Source organism: Odontesthes bonariensis, chromosome 9, assembly GCF_027942865.1.
Source record: "Odontesthes bonariensis isolate fOdoBon6 chromosome 9, fOdoBon6.hap1, whole genome shotgun sequence".
NCBI classification, from domain to species: domain Eukaryota; kingdom Metazoa; phylum Chordata; class Actinopteri; order Atheriniformes; family Atherinopsidae; genus Odontesthes; species Odontesthes bonariensis.
This window is the reverse complement of record NC_134514.1, coordinates 11,247,902-11,269,055: the sequence shown is the minus strand read 5'-3', so window position 1 is coordinate 11,269,055 and position 21,154 is coordinate 11,247,902. Positions and strand designations below refer to the sequence as shown.

Sequence of the window (21,154 nt, the reverse complement as noted above, 5' to 3'; positions counted from 1 at the left end):
GTTTAGATTGTTTCTCCCATCAAGTTCAAAATGAGACTTTCACGAAACAGTAAAAATGTCTCACTTTTAACATTTGATATGTTTTTTTGTGAATAAAAAATACTGGTTTAAAATTTGGGTTGTAAATTCAAATGAGATCATTACACACAGGAACCAATGTATAAGGTGTTTATAAAGACATAAATCAGGAAACATCTCAGAAGACTGATGGAAAATTAATGTGAAACTAATGATACAAATATTATAAGCATCAGTTACTGCAGTCATTGCCAACAGAATAATAAAGACTTATTTAAATGGAGCAAAACTACAGATGACAAGCAACATGCTTCAAACTTATCCGTAAAAGTCCACGTTGACTCTAAGGGGTGGGAAATGGCTTTGGGGATGTGTATACAGATAGCTATATAATATATATGTTATTTCATCATGTGCTCAGCTAGTGCTGCTTGTGTGAATTGGCCATGTAGAGCTTATGCTCATTTAAATTAAAGAGAAAGTTGTTGTTTTACAAGCAATATAATAACATATAATGTGATTTATCACAGTATAGATTATAATATAATTTAATCTTTTGTAAGAAAATCTGGTCATGATAAGATTTACTGGCACCTGAAATCTATATTGGTACATATATATGTATCAGTTTCAGCTAAAATATGTGAACTGCAAATACTCTCCTTCCAGATTTAAAGGAAAAAAGGGTCAGGATGTTATTGTGCCCGCCAGTTCTCCACCTATCATAGATATACTGTACTGACCTCAACTATCTGCTTTACATGAACATTTTTTAAGCACAAATAATCACTTTTTAATTAATAGTTCCATGTTACCTGATAAAAGTAGTCCAGCTTAATTCAGTGACATTACATCAATGCAACAAACTCAAGGCAGATAAAAACTGGTAGAAAGAATCTGCCATAACATATATAATTTCTTAGCTTATAAGTAGCTAAAAAACATGTTCCTCTCTGAAGAACAAAACAAATCACATTTTAGGAAGTGAAGGACTGCATTGATTTGAGTGTAAGTAGGTTGTTCATTCATGATAGCCCCATCATAAGATACACCTGTGGTCGCAAACTGTCAACTCTAATCTGCTCATTCATCTGTTCGAGTCTAAATCTATCCCCTCAGCTGCTACTGTAGGCTTCCACCAAGCAGAGATTTGGGGCATGTGTGGGCAAGGATGAAATTATCTTCATTAATTGGAACATTGCCCCAATATGCTAATGCTGTCGTTTTTAATCACAAACGCATTTTGACTGCAAAAGGATTTTGGCAGTATCAAAAAACTAAATAACTGCATCACTACATCTCAGATGATTACCAAGTAAATGTTGGAAACACTGAGCATTACTTGCAGTAAATGTGAGTTTTTGTGATGAACCATCAAAGACAGCAGATACTTTAACTGAGACTGTACCCACTCTTCAATTTGATCTCATGCATTTGTACTCCTCTGATTATTGCAGTTTAGAACTTAGAAGCAATGGCACTTTTCTCCAACTTTTCATGGTTCCTTGCGACCTGTATTTGCTATGCAAGCATAGCAGAGCAGTGAGTTCAGCCTCAAATGATTCCACACAAGATAAAGTAAGTTGCCTCCTTTCCTTTGTGAAAGCAGGTGTTATACAAACTAAAACTAGTTTGTCTAAAACAAGATTTGTCAAGAAAAACTGTGACAGCACTGAATAAACGATTTTGGCTATTTATAGACAAGACAAAGTATTCAGTCCATCAACAACAGAACAGAGAAACACAAAAGCTTTAATCTCCAGCAGAGGGTCTGGTTATGTTCATCAGACAGCAAGCAAACATTTATTTTATCAGCCGAATGGAAGAGTTTGTCAGAACGGCACTGTATAGCACAAAATTTTCAAGCTCCATTCAGCATTGAAACTACAGAACAGGATAAGAGCTTCTCGGGGAGCCAGACAGCCATTCTTCTTATGAATTTGCATATCCTTCTGAGACAAGCTTGGCTTCAGAATCAAAAGGACAGAAAAGGAAACAAACAAAAGCAAAAGCCAAGCTCATTCACCACGCCTTTGTCTTTGAATCATCCAAAGCTCTCTTTTTCAAATATTTAGCAACAGCGATACGAGCACACATACTGTATTTCATCCATACAAATTTACTGGCTATGGAAACATTAAGACATGTCCATTTTGGTGATGTCGGATATGACGGTAGCACCGGCTGTTTCACTTCTAATTGAAAAAGTAAATAACAGAGCCAAGTATTTCTGCTGACTGACTCATTTCAACACTCTAATGCTCTTAAAAAGAGCTTGCAGAGTTGCATGTTGTTGGTATCGTAGCAGTAATGCACTGGTGCTGATCCCTAAATAAGATTCCATCCCCTGCTCCATGGATTAGAGAGGTGAAAAGATTCAGCCGTAACTTACTATTTTCCCCAGATGCGCAAATATCTGCAGCTTTCACACTGTGATATGTCTGTTACAGTCTTATACTGCTCTTCACAAAGTCTTTCAAATTTCAAGGTCTGCTGTAATAAACAAAACCACCACAGAAAAAGGGTGAAAAAACACACAGGGGTTAACAACTTCAGTCAAGTGCTGAGACTAAATAAACTTACAGCCATTGTCTCTTGTACACTGGCAACATAATCTTGTGGAAAAAAAAATAGTTTGTTTCCCTCTATATACTAATGAAACTTCTGCATTATCATATGCATTTACCACAGAAAAGTGGCTGAAACTTCTACATAATTGTTTAAACATCTTCAACTCTTTAGAGTGGATTCATTAACACATATTTAGCATGCTTCCTTTCACCGAGAAATTACACGCACGACACACAACATACTAAAAGATCCTTAGGTATATGTGATGTAAATTTGACATCATTTGTTTAATAGTTCCCAGCTAATGCCAAAACATTCCTTGTTTCAATTTGTATATTTGGGAGAAATAATAACTCAATAAATGCATGAATGAATGAATGAAAAGAAGCATAACAGCAATGAAACCACTCACCCTTGACCCTTTTTGATGTGTTCTAGCTTTTCTGCAGTGTTAAAATTATTTAAAATCACCTGAAACGTCTTCCAAGGCTAAGACAAAAAATGAAAAAAGAAGTATAGGCATGTTTCAGCATTTAAATGAAGAAGAATCTCATTTTATTTGGTAGTTTAACTTTTTTTTTTACACCCTTTTTACACACATGTCATTGTGAGTCATAGGCTAGATTTAACAGTCAAATTTCCAGGCAGTGCACACCCATGGGAGCTTGAGTGGACACGCTATCCACCATGTGCATTTTAAAAGTGGAGGTTATTGCTTTTTATTGAACGAGTGATGCGGTCTGTACTTTTCAGAGGACTGTATTTTGTTTTTAATTCAGAAATGTGTCCAAGAAAATGTATTTTTGGTTGTGGAGGCAACTTGACCCTTTGCAGCTTCTCCAAAGCCTCAGCAATCTTGAATTACTGGATGCAGTTTATTTTTCACGAGCAGCAACACAGTCAGGAAAAGATTTGGATTTGTTCGCTACACTTAAAGGAAATTTTATCATCAAGATTCTGACTGAGACTGAAGCTCAAAGCAGTTCCAACACTAAAAGGGCACAAAGCTGAACCTCAAGCGGTGAGTAAAACGGTTTCAAATTTCGGTGTCGTGTTGGCATTAGATGTACGACCAGATTTGAATACAAAGATCATGGTTTCACTGAATGAAAAGGCAGCTAATCGGGCTACCGGTACTTTGAGTTAATGAATTTATGCACAAGAAAATGAAAGTATCCATTTTTCACTTCTACAACGGGTACAGAGCATATTTACCAAACAGACATCCTGCTCCAATCATCGTGACACTTGGTTATGCTGATCACTTTGATGTCTGGGATCCAATTCTGGCTCGAATACATATGGTTGGATCTCATATGTTGTCATGCTAGAAAACTAAATGCGTTTCTCAAAGTGTTTTCATGTTTATGTGTTGTCATTGCTTCCCAGCTGGCAACTGGAGTAGTGTGCATTCATTCATGAGTCACCATCATCACTTCCCCGCTTAGTCGACAAACCGCCAGGAATTTAACAAATAAGAAGACAGTTTGGCCAGATCTTCTAGTTCTCAGGATGAGACTTCCCCAAGATGAAAGCTCTCCCTCGTTCAGAAATAATTACAAAATTTGGAGTTATGAAGAGTGCAAAGCTGATCTAAAGGTACCCAAGATTAAAAATTAAATGACTGGAAATGATCGTATCATGTCTACAGAGATATCCCAAAGCCCTTTGCTTGATGATTGATTAGAGTAAAATAATGTAAAAGGCTGCAGACAAAGGTCTGAAATGGAACCTTCACCTCGTCTAATTGCATGGGAATGTGATTGTTCACCACAAAGAGAGACATCTAACTGCTGTGTATTTTCACCAAAGCCTCCTAAATAATAATAACTAATAATGCAAGTCATCTGATATCATATTATACTAGGCCCTGACTACAGGAGTTTTAAGTAGATGTATCACTAATTTACAAGCGCTACTACTTTTTTTTTTCCAAATTTTATTCAATCAGCCAGACCAAATTCTTAATTAAAATGGCAGCCTGACAAAAGAAAAATCCTCTTGGGGATACAGTCCAAGACCATGGTCAGTTCAGAGGTTTGGCCAATATTATCTTGTAAAGTGAGCTATTGTTGACCAATATTAAAACACAAAATCTCACCACTGCAGTCTGTACCTGGATTGGGTCACTATTATTTAATATTCCCTGTCTAATAAAAACTCCGGCTTTAGCACCAAGTAAAGCGTGTTGACTGGACTTCTGTTCATTTACAAACCCTCTGGGACATTTCAGGTATTGCATAGGTGATAGTGAGGTGCCTCATTAGGTTGAGCTGGTGGAGTAGCAGAAATGTTTCTACAGCTGAGTGGTCCAGGGAGAGCGCTCGGATGGCTTTTCACACTGTACAGCTAGAGGTGAGTGGTCAGGGAGGGAAATTTTCAACAGACCTGTACTCCCATTTGCCAGACAGTTATCTGAGCAGAAGTAGGTGAAGCCATTCATTGTCATACTTCGACACTTCCTCAAGTGTGATGAACTGCAGTTATATAGATATTAGGATGCTGCTCAGCCACAGAAGTTAGGTGAGTAGTATGGTAGCTTGGTGGTTACCTAGTGGTATAGTTAAAGCACTGAGGTATCAACATACACATACAGAAGATGGAGGAAAACAACTTGGGATTATTGTCATTTTAAAGACTGGCTAGGCTGAGAAATTTGCTCACAAAATGTCACTGAGATCTCCATTTCTAGCTCTCTTGTGCCTCTGGAGCTTCCCTGCCTTCTACCTCAAATTAGCTTTTCACCTTTAATTATCCAATGTCTATTGTGGTAAAGAGTGGAGATAATGTTGCACACAACCATTAACACAAAAAACCTGTTTGAAGAAAACAAATGCCTCCTGCCTCCTTTTCTGAAGTTCGTTTAACAATGTCCTCGAGCCACCATTTTCCAATGTGAGGAAGTGCCGGCAAACAAGACATCCATCAAATTGACAGACAAAACAAATTACAAGGCAAACAGAACCTTAATGTGTCACCAGAGCTAATGGTGTCAAGGATGGTTGGCAGTAGACCTAGAGACTCACATGCTGCTGCTGCCACCACACTCTCATGGCCTTGCACTTCAACTCACAAAACATCGAACCAAAGAGGAGAGATGGGTTACGTCTGAATAACACTCAGGTATTAACACCAGGTACACTAATAACAATGGATCAAATCCATATTGATGAAAGTCCATTAAACTTAAGCAAGTCACAAGAAGAGGTTTTCATCTATCTGTGATGATCTATCTCTGCTGTGGTTGGTGCTTCAAGCAAGATTATTCTTTAAATGAATGATGCCGTCCTCCTAAAGCCAATAAAAGTGTAATTACATGCCTTGGGGTTTGGTAACAAAGCCTGTGCTGGTGACAGCAATGTGAAAATGAGGAAGAAAGGATTACCTTCACTTTTCATCTTGCTTTGGCATGATCACCTCTCCACAGGGGTCACCTTGGATGAAATGCCACAATTTTACCAGTCATTAAACTCTTAATCCAGCCTTATCGTGCAGACCTCCATCTCATCTTTCAAAGCATCCATTGCCTTATATCACTTCACTCTGCTTTTTGTTGAAATGGGTGGCCATGATGCAGTAGCAAAGGTGAGAAACCTCTACTGGAGCATTTATGACAAAAGAAACTAGAGTGAAGTTCAAAGTGACCCAGTATTTTCTTATGTCATACATATATAGACTTCAACAGAGGTGATCCTGATAAGTAAAGCAAGATCTCGTTAATCACTTAGTTTTACACTCGTTGCCTTTGGATTCATATTCTACAAGCTATTTTGGTCTCTGTAGAAAATCATGCTCGAAAACCTTAGCAGGGTATCAGCTGGAAGATTGCAGAAACCACTTGTTAATATTTGTCTCGCTGTATTTGCAAAGCAGAGCTATTACATATTCAGAGGTAGAGATTTTCCTTGGCAGGTAAACTCAACATGATAAATTGGACAATAAACGCTCTAATCCAACAACCCAAAAGTGCACAGAGGAATAATGTGGTACTAAATATGACCTTACAATGACAACCTGCAAAGCAACACTGCCTGCCACAACAGCGAAACGAATAATATCATCGTCACAGTCATACTCGCATGCATCCCAATCACTTTTTTTGTAATTGAAACTACATGGTGTGACTGGTGAGTAAATGCACAAACAGAATGGCTTACTCTGAGAAGCTCTTGTTTATTATGTTCTTATGCTGAAAAACACAATATTCTTCAACGTACTTCCCTGAGTTTTTTCCCTTTTTTTTTTTTAATGAATGATGTTAAAATCATTTTAACTAATGAATTTGACTTGTATTTTCTTTAACTGACCTGTAAAATGAAATTTAAGGAGATTCAATTCAATTCAATGATATTTTGTTAATCCCCCAAGTGAAAATTATACTGCTGCAGTATAATTCATTATCAAGGGTATGCCATTGATATAGAGAGATAATACAATTAAGCAAAATCAAATCAAACATTTAGAAAGTTGAAATGTAGAAGAGAGAGGTGTGGTCGAAATCTTCAGAGATCCCCATCAATAGTTTGGGGGGTTGTTTTTGTGAGTGAGTGTATGTGGACATGGACAGGAACTCACAGCCAGCGGTTCAACATTTCATTGTTCCCTTTAGAAAATCTAAACATGCAAAGAAAGACAATATGTCCAGAGCTACTGCAGCAGGATGCCATCACTTTGGTGCCGTTGTGGAAACAACCCAAATGTGTCTGTTATTGTTTGATTTTTCAGAAAACTATCTGTGATAATATTTATTTTAGAGCATCAATTAAATTAAGAAAACTGGAAGGATGTGTTCAACATTACATAAAACACAGTGTCTGTAGTTGGAAAACCACTTCGTGTTTCATCTCTCTGATCATTACAGGACACTGAATACAGTGAGCTGGAGTACACTTTAAGTCATACCTCAATGATAGGCAGTCACGGATAATATAGTCATATTTAAACATGGCCGATAACGCATCTGTGATATTAATCAATCAATCATTGTAATGAGAATGGAAAGTTAATCCATTGTTATGCATTATTCATCAATAAATTAAGGTCTTCGGGGTTAATTAACTAGTGGGCTAAGGACAGTGTTAATAATGCAGCACTAATATAGGGCAGGTAATAACACACTTGGGAATGTCCTTCTCAACTCCAGCTTTGAGCTTTTGACAAAGAAGGATGGTAAATTTGTCTGACAATTATGATTTTCAACATCATGTTTTCAATTTTAGACATTACCAGTGGTTTAAGCTGCTCTACACCAAGTATGTATTTGGTTGTGTGATCATTCTGTCCTTTGCTTCAAGAGAAACACTTAAAACAAAATCTATTTCTACACCCTGAAATAAGAATAGCTATTTATATTGTTTTTCGTTTGAACATTTTTTTTCTCTGGACCAATTAAAAAAGAACACAGTACAGAAATGAAGCATTTTCACTTATTAAAATTCTCATATTGAAGGTTAGTTACTATGGCTCTGTGGATACTATGGATCCACTGAAAGATGCATAATCTATTAAAATGACATCCCCTTTAAAGTGTCAGCAGATAGAACAAAAAAATGATCATATATGCAGAAAAATGAGAGGTTTGGTTTATAATATCAACAGAACTTTACATTAACAAACAAATGTTTTTTTCTTATTTACTAAAAAATTGAACATGTTAAACCTTTTGTTATTTGCCATCCCTGATCAAAAAGCAAAAACTGTGCATTTTGTGATAGTTCACTTTAGCATCTTTAATAAATATTAAAACAACTTAAACGTAATTATCTACAATTATTTACATGTTTGACCCTTTACTTACTGTTTGCTGTGAACAGACAAAGCTATTGCATTTACTGAAGTGAGTGCATTGCACCTTCTCAGATACAGAGCTGAGTCCACAACCTCAACAAAAACCTTTTACCAAAAACTTCTGCCATCTGCCAAATTGGTAACACCTTTGTGGAGGCAACGGAGGGATCTGCATTAAACGTATGGTACAAAACGCAATGAGAACTTTTGTAGATGCCTTAATCTGGCAGTGAAAATTCCCTAGCTTCATATAAATACTGCCCTGATGTACATCACACGCTGCCAAAGCTTCTTGCTACATCTCCTGGGGCCAAAACTGACATTCAGCATCTGGTTGGACATACTTTCTAAAGAGAGGCATAGAGAGAGAAAAACTGCAACCCCCTTAAAAACTCATACCTACAGTTATAATAAAGAGACACACTGGTATCGCTGGAGGCCATTGATGCATTTAATGTAATGTGTGCATGTTTATATACACATATCTGTTTATTCTTTTATTTTTTTATTTTACAGTTGAAAGGTTTGGTCAGGTTTACCTATTGACTAGGTTCTCACAAACTTTACTATATGTGTGAATTTAAGGGGGTCTAAATCATGATTAGGAGTAATAACCTTCTTTTCACTTGTAAAATCATACTAACTCAATTATTGAATATCTCCAGCACTATTTAGTTGTTTGGGGTTTTAATATAGACTTGTAGTAAATGCATAGACCTAAAAATCTTTAAATGATCTGATTTGGATAGTAGTGTGTTTCTGCTCTCTTTATTTTAGGAAATTAACATAGTGGTAAGGTTAGTTTCACTCAGCGCAATGCTAAAAATAGACATACTTAACAGAAATTACATCAGCAATACACATATTATAAAAGACATGAGTGAGAGTTAGCTTTGCGGTTCACATGAATTAGAGTATCGGTTTGAAACTGAAAATGGATAAATCAATAAGATTGAATAAGATTACCAGATACCAACACTACTATTGACTACTAAGGGTTAGACAATTACATGTGAGTAACTGCACAGCTTGATGTACATATGTTATTGAGAAGTCCAGTGTTTTTAAAAAGTAAAATATGCATGCATAATAATCCTTAGATGCATAATGATGTACTTATGTAGTTACAAGAGATAAAGTCTTATGACATGGGATCAGAGTTTTGCATTTTAAGACTAGAAGTTGGCTCTGCGGAGACTTCACTGCCTTTGGGAGTTGTTCGCCCTCAGTCCGCCCTTTCACTGGCCTGGATCCACAATCTTCTGGACGAAGCAAAGGGCTGTGATCTCCTCGGAATATTGAAACATTTCCATCCATCTTTTTTTGCTGGTTGGCGCAGTCATCTCTGTTTAGGACCTTGTCATTGCCAAACAAACTGGGATCACCACTGTTTTCTGCCCCCTACTTCGGCACACACTTCTGTGATGAAGCTGCACAGAAACAGGTTCATAAAACATCTATTTATGTTTAAGTCACACATTTATCTCACTGTTGCAACGGCAAACAATGATAAAAAAGAAGAAAAAAAAATTCATTTTCATGATTGCTACTCAGACATGAAGATATTTTCCTGTGTGTTAAGATTTCATTACTCTGGACAGTGGACCTAGTGTGCTTGCGGTAGAAGGGTTTTGGTGACATTTCAACCAATATTGTCTGACACAATAAAAACAAGTTGCTTTTTTGAAAATATACAAGACAAAAATTTAAAAGTCTGCCCAGCCCAAGCCTCAACTTAGGTATATGTCTACTTGCGTCCTTTTGTGTGAAATAGTCCCAAACTTTAGACATTGTTCAACTTTTTCTCTGATTTGGCTTCTCATTGTTTGTCAGTGTGAAACAGGGGGACCACTGAGCGGACCATATTTGTATGAATTAAACAATACATTAAAGCCATTAATTTGCTTCAAGGATGTTTTGTAATCAAGTTATTCTAGTTATTCTCGATTAATTGCTTCAGCCCTATTTGCATTTCTCTTGTCTGCAGTGCAACCACAACTGGCTCATGACTACCGATTCCTTTTTAGGCACAATATAATCAAAGTTGTTAAAACATGCACGGCAGAACATAACAGCCACTGCCAGTTAAGATGCCTTTGAGAAATTCCATCTTCCATCACATATTGGCTCCATAAACTCTGGATTTCCCTGTTGCTCCATTCTTTTGTGTTTTTTTAAAAAGTTTTTAGCAGCTGACATTAAAGGAATACTATGTAACATTTCTACCTTAAAATAACAGCTTGAAAAAAATTGTGCAGCTAGAATGAGTTTTAATATTACGATTGGCCTGTCTCCTATGCCCTTCGGGGGTCTGAGTTGGAAAAACTGCGCTATGTACCTTTGCTGGACCGGCCTGGGTGCTGAGCGGAAGTACTTCGACACCTACTGCAAAAACAAATAGACCCCTCTCACGCTCCCAGGTACATTTAATTACTCTTACCTTCTCGGTCGACATAGCTTGCACCTTCTGACTCCTCGCCAGTTCGTCAACAAACGTGAAACGTGAAAACGAAAGGGTGTTGTATTTACGACAGTGTAACCGTACATTACCTCCAAGCCTGTAGGGGGAGCTCCATAATGGGCTTTTTGAGAAGTTACATTGTATTGCTTTAAGAAGTGTTACTTATAAGGCCAAAGTTGCACCAATGTTTGCTGCATTCTATGAAAAATGAGAAATCTGTATTTCTTACTTCCAAATGCAATTACAAGTCAGACTTGTTGAGATACAAAACTAACAAAGCACTCTAAGAGCATTAATAGATCACTTATATCTTTAGCTTAGTGTATATAACTAATGATGAGATTTGATGTTGATAGGAAACCAAAAAAGCAAGAGCAAAAAAATTTAAACTTTCCACTTGTGAAAAACGAATAAAGCATCATCTGAAGTTGACGTTAAGCAGAAACAGAGGGAGAAGGCTGGATAACCTTGAAAAATAAAAAACTAACTTTCGTCTACAAATCTACAAAACAGAATACAAGTGGCTCAAAACAAAATGCCAGGTTATTCCTTTTTTTTTGTTTAGTGACTTTAGACATTCAAATACTCTCGAGTACAGAAAAAAATAGCTTTTTCAAAGTCTCCTTGAAATGTTTCTATGTGAGTTGTAGGAATATTGGTCTTATAAGAGGATTGTCTCTGTGGCATATGAACTGCTTCCCTCTCTCCCAGTGAAGCTCATGTTTTTTAAATAACAGCAGCACTGTCCAACATTGCTTGCATTTTAAAAATTGCTTTACATAGCAGTAGAATGGGGCCTGTCCAGACAAAAATAGCCAAAGCTGAATTCATATTCCCAGTCTGACTCTGCCAGAACCTTACAACCTAAATTGAATCAGTTTTGGGGCCAAATTTGAGCCAGTTCTGCTTCCCTTTAGCTAACAAAATGAAACGGGGGAGTGAAAGAGAAAAAACAAGAGGGACAAACTGCAGTTACCATGGCGAAGCTAAGACAACAAAACAACAGTTGCAGACAGGAGTCGATTCCAGAACTCCAAAACAAAATGCATCCCATCACCAGCATTCTTAACCCCAACAGAATACTGGTGAATAAAAAAAAAGCATCTTCCCGTAGATTTAAATTTTATCACCAAAGAGGATTTTGTGCGTTTCCTAGAGATACAACTAGCTGGTATCTCTGTATCTCTGGATTGCTTCAGCTCAACTACATTAAAACAGAAAGACACTTTTTTTTTTTTCCATCAAAGATTGGGATAAATAGGCAGTCAGAAAATAAAATAGTATTGTCCTTTAAGTTATGTCCCTGCATTGGACTGTTCCCATTTTTTAATGTGCACTTCCATCCAGCACATACGGTGCTATCTGCACACCAGCTCTATGCTGGCACAGGAAGAGGCTGTTGCTTGACACATAATATTGGACAAGACAGAAACATGGAACATTTAGAGGAGGATGGAGTGGGTAACGTCACACCAGGCATGCCAGCTGTGATAATGATGTATAATTTAATTGAAGGCTGTGCTTCTATCCTCCACAGAACTCAAGCTACTCTTCTCTTGTAAATGCATTATTCAGACTAATGGTGACCCTGAAATAGAAAAAAGCTTCTTATCTCTTTAAAGTTTTATTGCAGAGAGCAAAGAGAGGTAGGAAGGTATATTAAAGTAAGTGAGCTAGAGTGAGGCAGAGAGTCAAAGTTAAAAAAGCTTCCTGAAATGTAGTTCTGTCTACTGCCGTGCTTTGTGAAGGCTTCCTGACTCTGACCATGACAGCGTCATCTTCCTGGCAACAGTAGAAAGATTCAATTGGGCAGAGCTGTAATGTGTCTCTGTCATTAGCTGCTGACATTTACAAGGAAATAATAAAGATTTCTTTCAAAACAAATGCCATTGGCATCAAGTTAAAGAGTATGTTTCATACACCCTCCGTTACAGATGAGATCTGTTTTGTGCTGCATCACAAATATTCAAATGAATCATTCATACAGTAAAAGTTGCATTCCATCACAATCATCATCAATGTCATCATATTCTCTCAGCAAATGAGAGAAGCAAAAAGGAAAGATAGTGTGTGCAGGAAAGCAGTCATGCATACTCTATTACACATTGACCATATTCATATGTGATCGAGCAGATGCTTTGCAACATGGTTGTGGCCGAGTCAAGAGAACGAATAGGTGAAAGGGTCCACAGCCATAAAATTTGCACTCTTCCATCTATCAAGCAAAGCTGTCATATTTACAGTCTGACATACACCCATAAAACACTGTTATTGTAAAGTGTCGTTTCCTCTGCAATTAAAAATCCGCTTCATGACAGGACCTGTGACGGGAATGTGGCATTTAAACTGCTTCGTGTATGGAAAGTGGCTTGATTTGGTGAGGAGAAAGAAGTGCATCACCCAGGGTTGGCACTTTACTCATTTACTTAAGCAGTTATATCACTAAGTGTAGAACAGACCAGAACAGCTAAACTTTATCTTGTTTTTTTCATTTTCTTACATAATCAACAGTTTAGGGAAACTAAATGCAACAATAATAAACAGTCATGGTCACATGGGCAAAATTACTGACAAACAAATCATTCATTTTTTCCAAAGAATTAAAAAAAATATGGACAAACTAAGACAGTATGTTCTTTGACTTATTCTATCTTTACATGATTTATGTGGCTTTACCTCCTTTTATGCTGGAACTGATAATGAACATAAACACTAACCAGGTCCTCTTGATAAAAGATCATTTTAATTAAATCACTTCCAAACTCCTGTATAGCCAGCATAGAAATAATCTTTTCTGTCTTATCTTTCTGGCCCCATGGGTGGGAACAGAAAGCAGTACAATCAGGTCACCATACTAGGCAGATGTTTGCCAATAAAAACTCCTTAACCCCACAGTGCTTACTGAATTCAGCTTTTCTAGTTCAAATGACCTTCAGAGCTGTACTGTCAATACAATGGGATCTGCAAGAAAAGCTGTTCAAAACCCAATAAGACAGAGGAAAATAAAGGATAGAAGCAAACTTTGATAGGATTCACCACAGAGCGACACTAACATCTGGTGTAAAATCAGGTAGAAAAAAAACAGGGTCTAGTCTTGTTGATTACGACTGAATGATTCATAAAAGATGAGACAGGTAGTTACATAATATCAAACACACATATTAAACTGTCATGCTCATGTTAAATTATAGCACCAATATTAATAATCATTTTAAAGTAGTAATACAAATACACCCTCAAAATAATATAATGAAGATTCTGATCATTCTGTTACGTGTGTTTGTCTTCTAATGAGTTAATTTTTTATCATGCATTATGGTCAGACAGAGTAGTGTTTGGACTTCCTAGCACTTCATTTCATCTGACTACAGGTGTTTGTTACTCTAAACAGGATAGCAACAACATCCACCTAATGTTGACTAAATCATTTTACAAATGTATCTCTGTCATCTTGCCCACACATTTCAGCTCGTACAAATTGAATGTATTTCGAATTTGGTGTAGGCGTGAAAAAGGCAAATACTTTGAGAAAATTTGTCCTATGAACTCGCAATAGCACAATACTTAATGATTTAATTGAATTCTTTTTTTTGTGATAGTGTAATTACAGGGGCGCTACTTCAGTCATTATAGAAGTACTTGCTGCGTGTCTTGTAAACTTGTTGTTTTTAAAATCAAGTGGTTCACAGAACTGAAAACTTGCCCTATTTTTACAGTAACATACATAGGATGCTGGAAAGAGTTCTCCAAGTTCATAACAATGAAAACAAACTGAGTCACTGAATGTCACTAACACTGCAAAGAGTCACAGGAACAGTCAGTGAGTGATTTTCTTCGTACTGTTTGACAGCCCTTGCTGTGTTTTCTGCCTTAAGACACAAGTCAAAACATATTAATTGTTAAAGTTATGACACTGGTTTAATTTTTCTGTCAGGCCAGGGCCTAAACTCCCCCATTAGTTTGTACATTTCTATCCCCGCAGCCACTTCTGACTTCCTGAAAAGGCCAGGGCATGGCACATTGGGGAGTTTGAGGAGGGAGGAGTGGGATGGACCAAGGAGAACCTCTTCACACTGTTTGAAAAAAAAGAACAAAAAAAAACCAAAAAAAAAAAAACACCAAAAGTGCTGAGGTATGGCTTTCGAGTGAAATGGGAAAGTGCTTAATCACCATTCAGTCTCCCGCCAAATTATTCTCCCGTAGTAGTGGGCATTTATTGGATTCCAGTCTGATCAGCATTGATGGGAACTAAACACCCAGGTGCACTGAGTTGCAAGAATGGACACAGCTCACTTTTTCTTCACACAAGGTCATGTTAAGCAACCATAACATTTCACATGAAAGCTATGACACAGACAACTTTCAGGCAAAAAAAAAGAAAAGACTGGAAGAACCTTATTATTTTGGAAAGTCCAATGCTCCTGTAGGATACAGTGTAATGTCATCCAATCATAATGAGCTATAAACGTTGGAGGTAAGAGTGGTGACTGAATACAACTCCAGTTGGGTTTTATTGTACCCCTCAGTGCACTGAGGGTAGACATCGTACTAATGGCAATGTGACAGAATTTAATTGGCTTGTTCTAACTGATGTTAAACATGTTAAACTCTTTAAACATGTTTCTTTGGGTGTAAACAAGTAGAACACAATCTGCTCTACTATCCAAAGCACACAGAAGCTGTTAAAGATATTTCCTGTTTATATGAATTAAAGTTATTTTAATCATCTAGAACTACTGCCAAATCATTACATCAAAGTCCAAAACTAGAGCAGAGAAGAAGGCAACAGTTCAACCAGTTCATCTGAGGTAAACATGAAAGTGACTGTACACAATTAACTCATAGTAGGTCAAATGTTCAATACATCAATACAAAAGAATAAAATAAAATTATAATCAAAATAATACTCTGTTGATATTTTAAAAGCTAAAATGGACACCAACCTTAAAAAATATTGTAAAAATGCTGCAGAGGAACATTTTGAGAAGGTTGGGGGTTTTTTGTTTTGTTTTTAATGGTCTAAGCAAAGCAACCCTGACCACAAGATAGTAATTACACAGCCAGGGAGTATGAGCAAACATAATGGTACAGTAAGCAATATTGGCTCTTGATCTGAAGTAGTCTACACAATATCCTTGTCTCAGTAGGAAGATACGATATTAATTCTCCCTCTCCTCTCCTGGTCTATAAATTTGATACTCTCTGATTTCCATCCCAGACGGCCAGGTACTCAGACTCAGCTGTTGGCAATAGGGGAGTCTGAGTGTTATTTCTGTAATAGGTGTTGCTCTTTTCTTTTTACCATTATTCTTTCACTGACCACCTCAGCAGGCGCCTGTTCAGTGAATCAGTTTTTGCAAACATTACAAAAATGTCCTGTTTCTAAACCGGGGCCAGCCCATATATAATTTGTCTCCGTGGCTTTGTGTGAACACAGCCAGACTTCTCTCCACCTGGTACTATCTTCACATTACCATTTATTGTAGTTAGGTGGGATCGTAACACAGCCAACTGAATTTCTCTCCAGCTGATCGGCTCACTTCCATCTGATCTGTGTACAATCTGGGTCCTTGTGTAATATTATTTATGGAAGCTCTCTCTGCAGGGTAGTATGAGAATACGAAAGAATATTATCTTACTGGATTCTGTGAAATGTCAGACAACATGCAAAGCTGGTGAATGATTGTTTTATTGATCACTTTTTTATACTGCAACTGACACACATGGTGTTAATCCAATGACCACCCCAAGATAGTATACCTGAACCCCAGGCTATGCAAGGAAGGCTAAAAGTCAACGTGAAACACTGTTTGATGCCACAGAATCATAACACAGAGAGTGCGTTTGATACTTAAGAGGATACAGTGTGTGAGTTGTGACCTAAACACATCGCTCAATTTTACGGGAACTGTGTGTTTTTTCTAGCAGCTATTGCGTAATATTACTTATTTCTCTACAAGTCACAATCCCCCACAACGTACACCCAGCGCCGCCTCTCCCGAAAAGCAGAACACGCGCTGTGCGTAGGGCCCCACGATCCATGGGGGGCCCCATTTGCGCAAGGGGACGCGTTCTCTGCAAGAAGGATGCACATCCCTGCCATGAGGCACGCGTAGAGCACCAAGTCCACCTGAGGCAGGAGTGAAAAAAAAGAGACGAGTAATCTGACAGTTGCCGCAATGTTTGACAGCACGCAGCATCTGACCAATCAGCGGTCAGATGCACCGACAGGCAGTTGGATGCAGGTGGAGAGATGGCCTCCAAATGGCAGTACGAGTCGGGAGCAAGCAAAAGAAAGAAAAGGTCTAAAGAAGACGAGGCTCGTGCTTCACTTGAAGGTGGGTATGTTGTTGAAATAAAAAAGAAAAACTTTGTGGCATGAACACCCCAGCTGCTAGCCTGCTAATCATGAGACAGATAGAGGATATTTCTGTCTAGATTTGGACTAGAGATTAAATTTTCCAGCGGCCCTGAATATCATTCATTCAATGTCTTGTTAACTGTATATACATTCAGCTCTGTTGAAAAAGGAGTGGTTAATTGACCAGTTGGCGGTCGTATGTTTGCTCAGGTTTATTGCCTAGGAATCTATGCTATCAACAGAAGTTTTGGGTGCAAGAATACTTGAGTGGCCTGGCTATCATAAGCATCAACTCTGAAGTGGCACAGCAGCTGTCATATGATGACCTCATTGATGACTTTGAATCCAGAAAATTCAGACGTGTGCATCTGTAAAAGGCTTGTTCCATTGTTGAAAGAGATTGTTCATTTGATTTGTTCCGACTAATAAAGGTTGTAAACCTAAATGGCATTTCATGATACAGTCATGTTGTAATATATAGATATATAGATACTCTTGAGACAGAAAGTACCAAGAAAATAGCTGTGCAGTGGAAAATTACAAATGCATGAAAGTATGAAATGGGATCATCAACGAGAATGTACAGCCAATGAAAATTAACGCTGTTAAGAGAAGCCTTATGACACTGTGCTATCACATAAATGAAATGTTGAATAGCTATTCCCACAGATTCACTTCTGTGGGGAATAACAGTACACCCATAAACATTTGCCAACCCAACAAAAATCTTATCTTAATTACAGGAAATATCATCCTTTTGTGTCACGAAACCCTAATTAAGCAAACGTTTACAATTCAGAAGATAGCTGTGAAATGATTTGCTCAGCTGCGAACAGACAGTGATGGAGTTTATGGCTTAATTACATCGAGGAAGGTCACTGCCCTCCATTTCACCAGTGGCCAGTGATAGCTGGGATTTCATACTGTATCTTCTTTTACCCATGGATTAGATTGCTGATTCATATTTGCCCCACATGCATTGAATTCCAACCTTCAACACATTTTATCCATCATTCAAATAGATTTAAAAATTGGGATGAGAATGCCAGCTATTTTTTGAAGCACTGGCAAAATTAAATTGTCAGTTTATTTGCCAATTTGCCTTATCTAATTGGTTAATGTCACATGAACAAAAACACCAACATGTCCTGAATGATGTTAATTTGATCATGTGTGTATAAATCTGCACTCATTAAGAAAAGAGCAGTATAAGAAAAGAGAAATTCTTATACTATCCACTGTTAAAATGTGTGTAATATTGATCTGAAAGCTTAGTCTAAGTTGTTTTAGTCAGAACTTCCATGTGCTAATGATGCATGTCAAGAACAAGTGCATGGACATGGTACAAGGAGGCAGCAAAAGAGCTGCATTTTAAGAAATACAATTTAGAGAGTGGGTGATGCAGAACAGGAGCAAAGTGGCAAGGAATCATTAAATAGATCACGGTGGCGACACTGCTCTTTGAAGACACACACATGTCCCACTGAATGTTAGCCTTGAGTGCTAACAATGCCAATAGGCTGCAGGGAGAATCTCACAGACTTCTCACTGAGCGCTAGTGCTAAGATTAGAGGTTCCTTTAATCCGACAAAGGGGATTAAATGCTACAAGAGAGTTGAGAGGACTGCTCCCACGAAGGAACTGAGATGAATTATTTACACCTTCCCTCAAGAATGGTGATCTAAGTCTTTAAACCGAAAATCACAGTTCTCATACACTGGTAGCATGTCCTGCCAACCAAACAGTCCGGGGAGCACAGATAAATGTGATCTCACGCAACACACTCTGCCACACAGATAGTGTAGGTGTGTGTATGGAAGGTTTTCAACGTATTCTTTTAAAGAATACAATGAAGCAGCAAGACAGTGAATTAAATTTAAAAAGTATAAATTCTGAAAAATGTTAACTTTGTGTTTATAGTTGGGCAGATTTACATTTAGCTAGCTCTGAAAAGTTGGACATCACCTTTAAGCAGACATGACAACTCATCATTTCTTTTATCTGATATAAAAACTTTCTTTGAGAACACCTCTGCTGTCAAAGTGAGTCATAATTGTGACAACATGCATTATGTTAAAGTCCAGACTTTCACACACATCTGAATGTGATTGCATGGAATATTTAAATCCAAGAGTGTTTGAAGAATGTGATGAGAACGTATCACCCAAGGTCTGCTACAGATGTCCAATAAAATGTCAATAAAACGTACAGAAAAGTTATACTCTAATGACTCACAAATATTCCAAGAAACCACTACAAATATAAATCATGGTTGTCCGTCATCACTTACCCCCCTTGTTCCATCTGCTTTTAGTCCTAGCCTGACAGGTGAGATCAGGGGATCCAGACAGCACCAAGAGAAAAAAAACAAGTTCAAACACAGAAAGAAATCCAGACTTTGCCCTGGAAAACATGTCCAAGAGTTGCTGGCAGCCGAGTCACTTTCACATGGCTGTGTTTCCTCCAGGAGCAGCGCGGCTGTGGCGCATGGTAACCCACGCGTGGGCTGTCATCATCAGTCACGCTGGTGTCAGCACTGGGTCTCTAGTCCTAGCATACTGCTTTGTGATGCCCGGGCTGGGTGCTGGTCTTCACTGATGCTGGAGATCCGAGAGAAGCCACATCTCTCCTTCTGTAAGCTCTGCCTCACCAGAGAGCGCAGGAATCAGATGGGAACACACTGCCTGCCATGCGACGGCACAGCTCAGCTTCGCTCGCCACACTGCATAGGAACTCGCTCTCACACAGGCTTGTTCACACACACACACACACACACACACACAACGTACTCTCTCCTCTCTCCATCTCTCTCACGCTCACTGCTGCCACCACTACTGATGCTGATGCTGCTGCTGAATTATTTCCTGCCCTCCTCACTCTGGGTTTCTCTGGAAATTCATTCCTCTGGGCTATGTCTTCTGCTTAGAGTTGCACATCATAGAGGAGACAAAAGGCGGGAACACAATCCACCTTCAGTACACTAGGAAAGAGTTTCCTGAGGTGTGATGAATTGAGGTCGTCTGACAGTGTAGACTAACATTTAAGTAAGTAAGTCTAATAGACGCCTATGGAGCTAAGAGGAAGAACACTGTCCTTATTTGTAGAGATGCTCTTCATCAGCAGAACATTTGCACAGAAATTGTCTTACGCTTGACAAAGTAAAGAAGTGCTTTAGAAGGGGCAATGAAGCAAGATCACGAGTGGAAAGAGAGGGCAGGAAAAACAATGGTAGGAATCATGAAGCAACACTTGGATGGGGAAATTGAATGGTTTCTCGCTTCTTGAACCACCCCCTTGGCAACAGCTCAGGGAGAGAAAATGTGTCCAACCATCCCTGGACCAATGTTTACAAAGTCAAACAAAACCATTTTGGAGAGATATGTATGCTTGGAATCGAAACAGCAGTACAAGCTAGAAGTTACTTAGTTTAAAGTTTTTCTAATCCAGCCAGTACAAAACTTGAGGAGACATCTTACATAACAGAAAAAAAGCTTCTGAACTGAAGCACATCACATCATGAAACTTGGATTTTCAGTACGAACAACTGTAGGTGTCTGACAGCATAGTCTCCTCAAGGTCACTTCCTCAAGGTAGCGTCTTTGGAAATGCTGCAGTAGGAACTGTGGAAAGCCCACAGCTCTTCAGAGATATTAAAATAAAAAAATATCAGTATTGTTGTTGTTAACCAGAAACAAGCTTGATTTTGTACAAGCCTGCTTTTGTAAGCACATTGTTTATAAAGATATTTGTGAGATTTCTAAGACATCCAAGGTCGTTATGCTCCCAAGTTTATAAAACAGGTACTTCACAAGCAGGGAGTGTGAACAGTCTGTCGTACACACACTATGGCTTTAATGTCCTAATTACGGCTTCTGAGGAAACCTACAATCAAGTCTATAATTTTTTATTCAGAGTGCAAATTATTATTCTGAATCCATGCAGACTTTACTGGTTCA

The 21,154-nt window shown here is 38.1% G+C and overlaps 1 protein-coding gene across 7 annotated transcripts in view; it reads right to left on the bottom strand.

The window, feature by feature from the left end:
• Positions 1 to 19,886, bottom strand: part of robo2 (roundabout, axon guidance receptor, homolog 2 (Drosophila)) — a 268,090-nt gene extending 248,204 nt beyond the window's left edge. For all 7 annotated transcript variants that reach the window (XM_075473115.1, XM_075473120.1, XM_075473118.1 and 4 more), the window contains exon 1: positions 19,489 to 19,886. In XM_075473115.1, the coding sequence (XP_075329230.1) occupies positions 19,489 to 19,612 (124 nt within the window). In that variant the 5' untranslated portion in view covers positions 19,613 to 19,886. The remainder of the gene's footprint in view (positions 1 to 19,488) is intronic.
• Between the last annotated feature and the right edge of the window lie 1,268 nt (positions 19,887 to 21,154).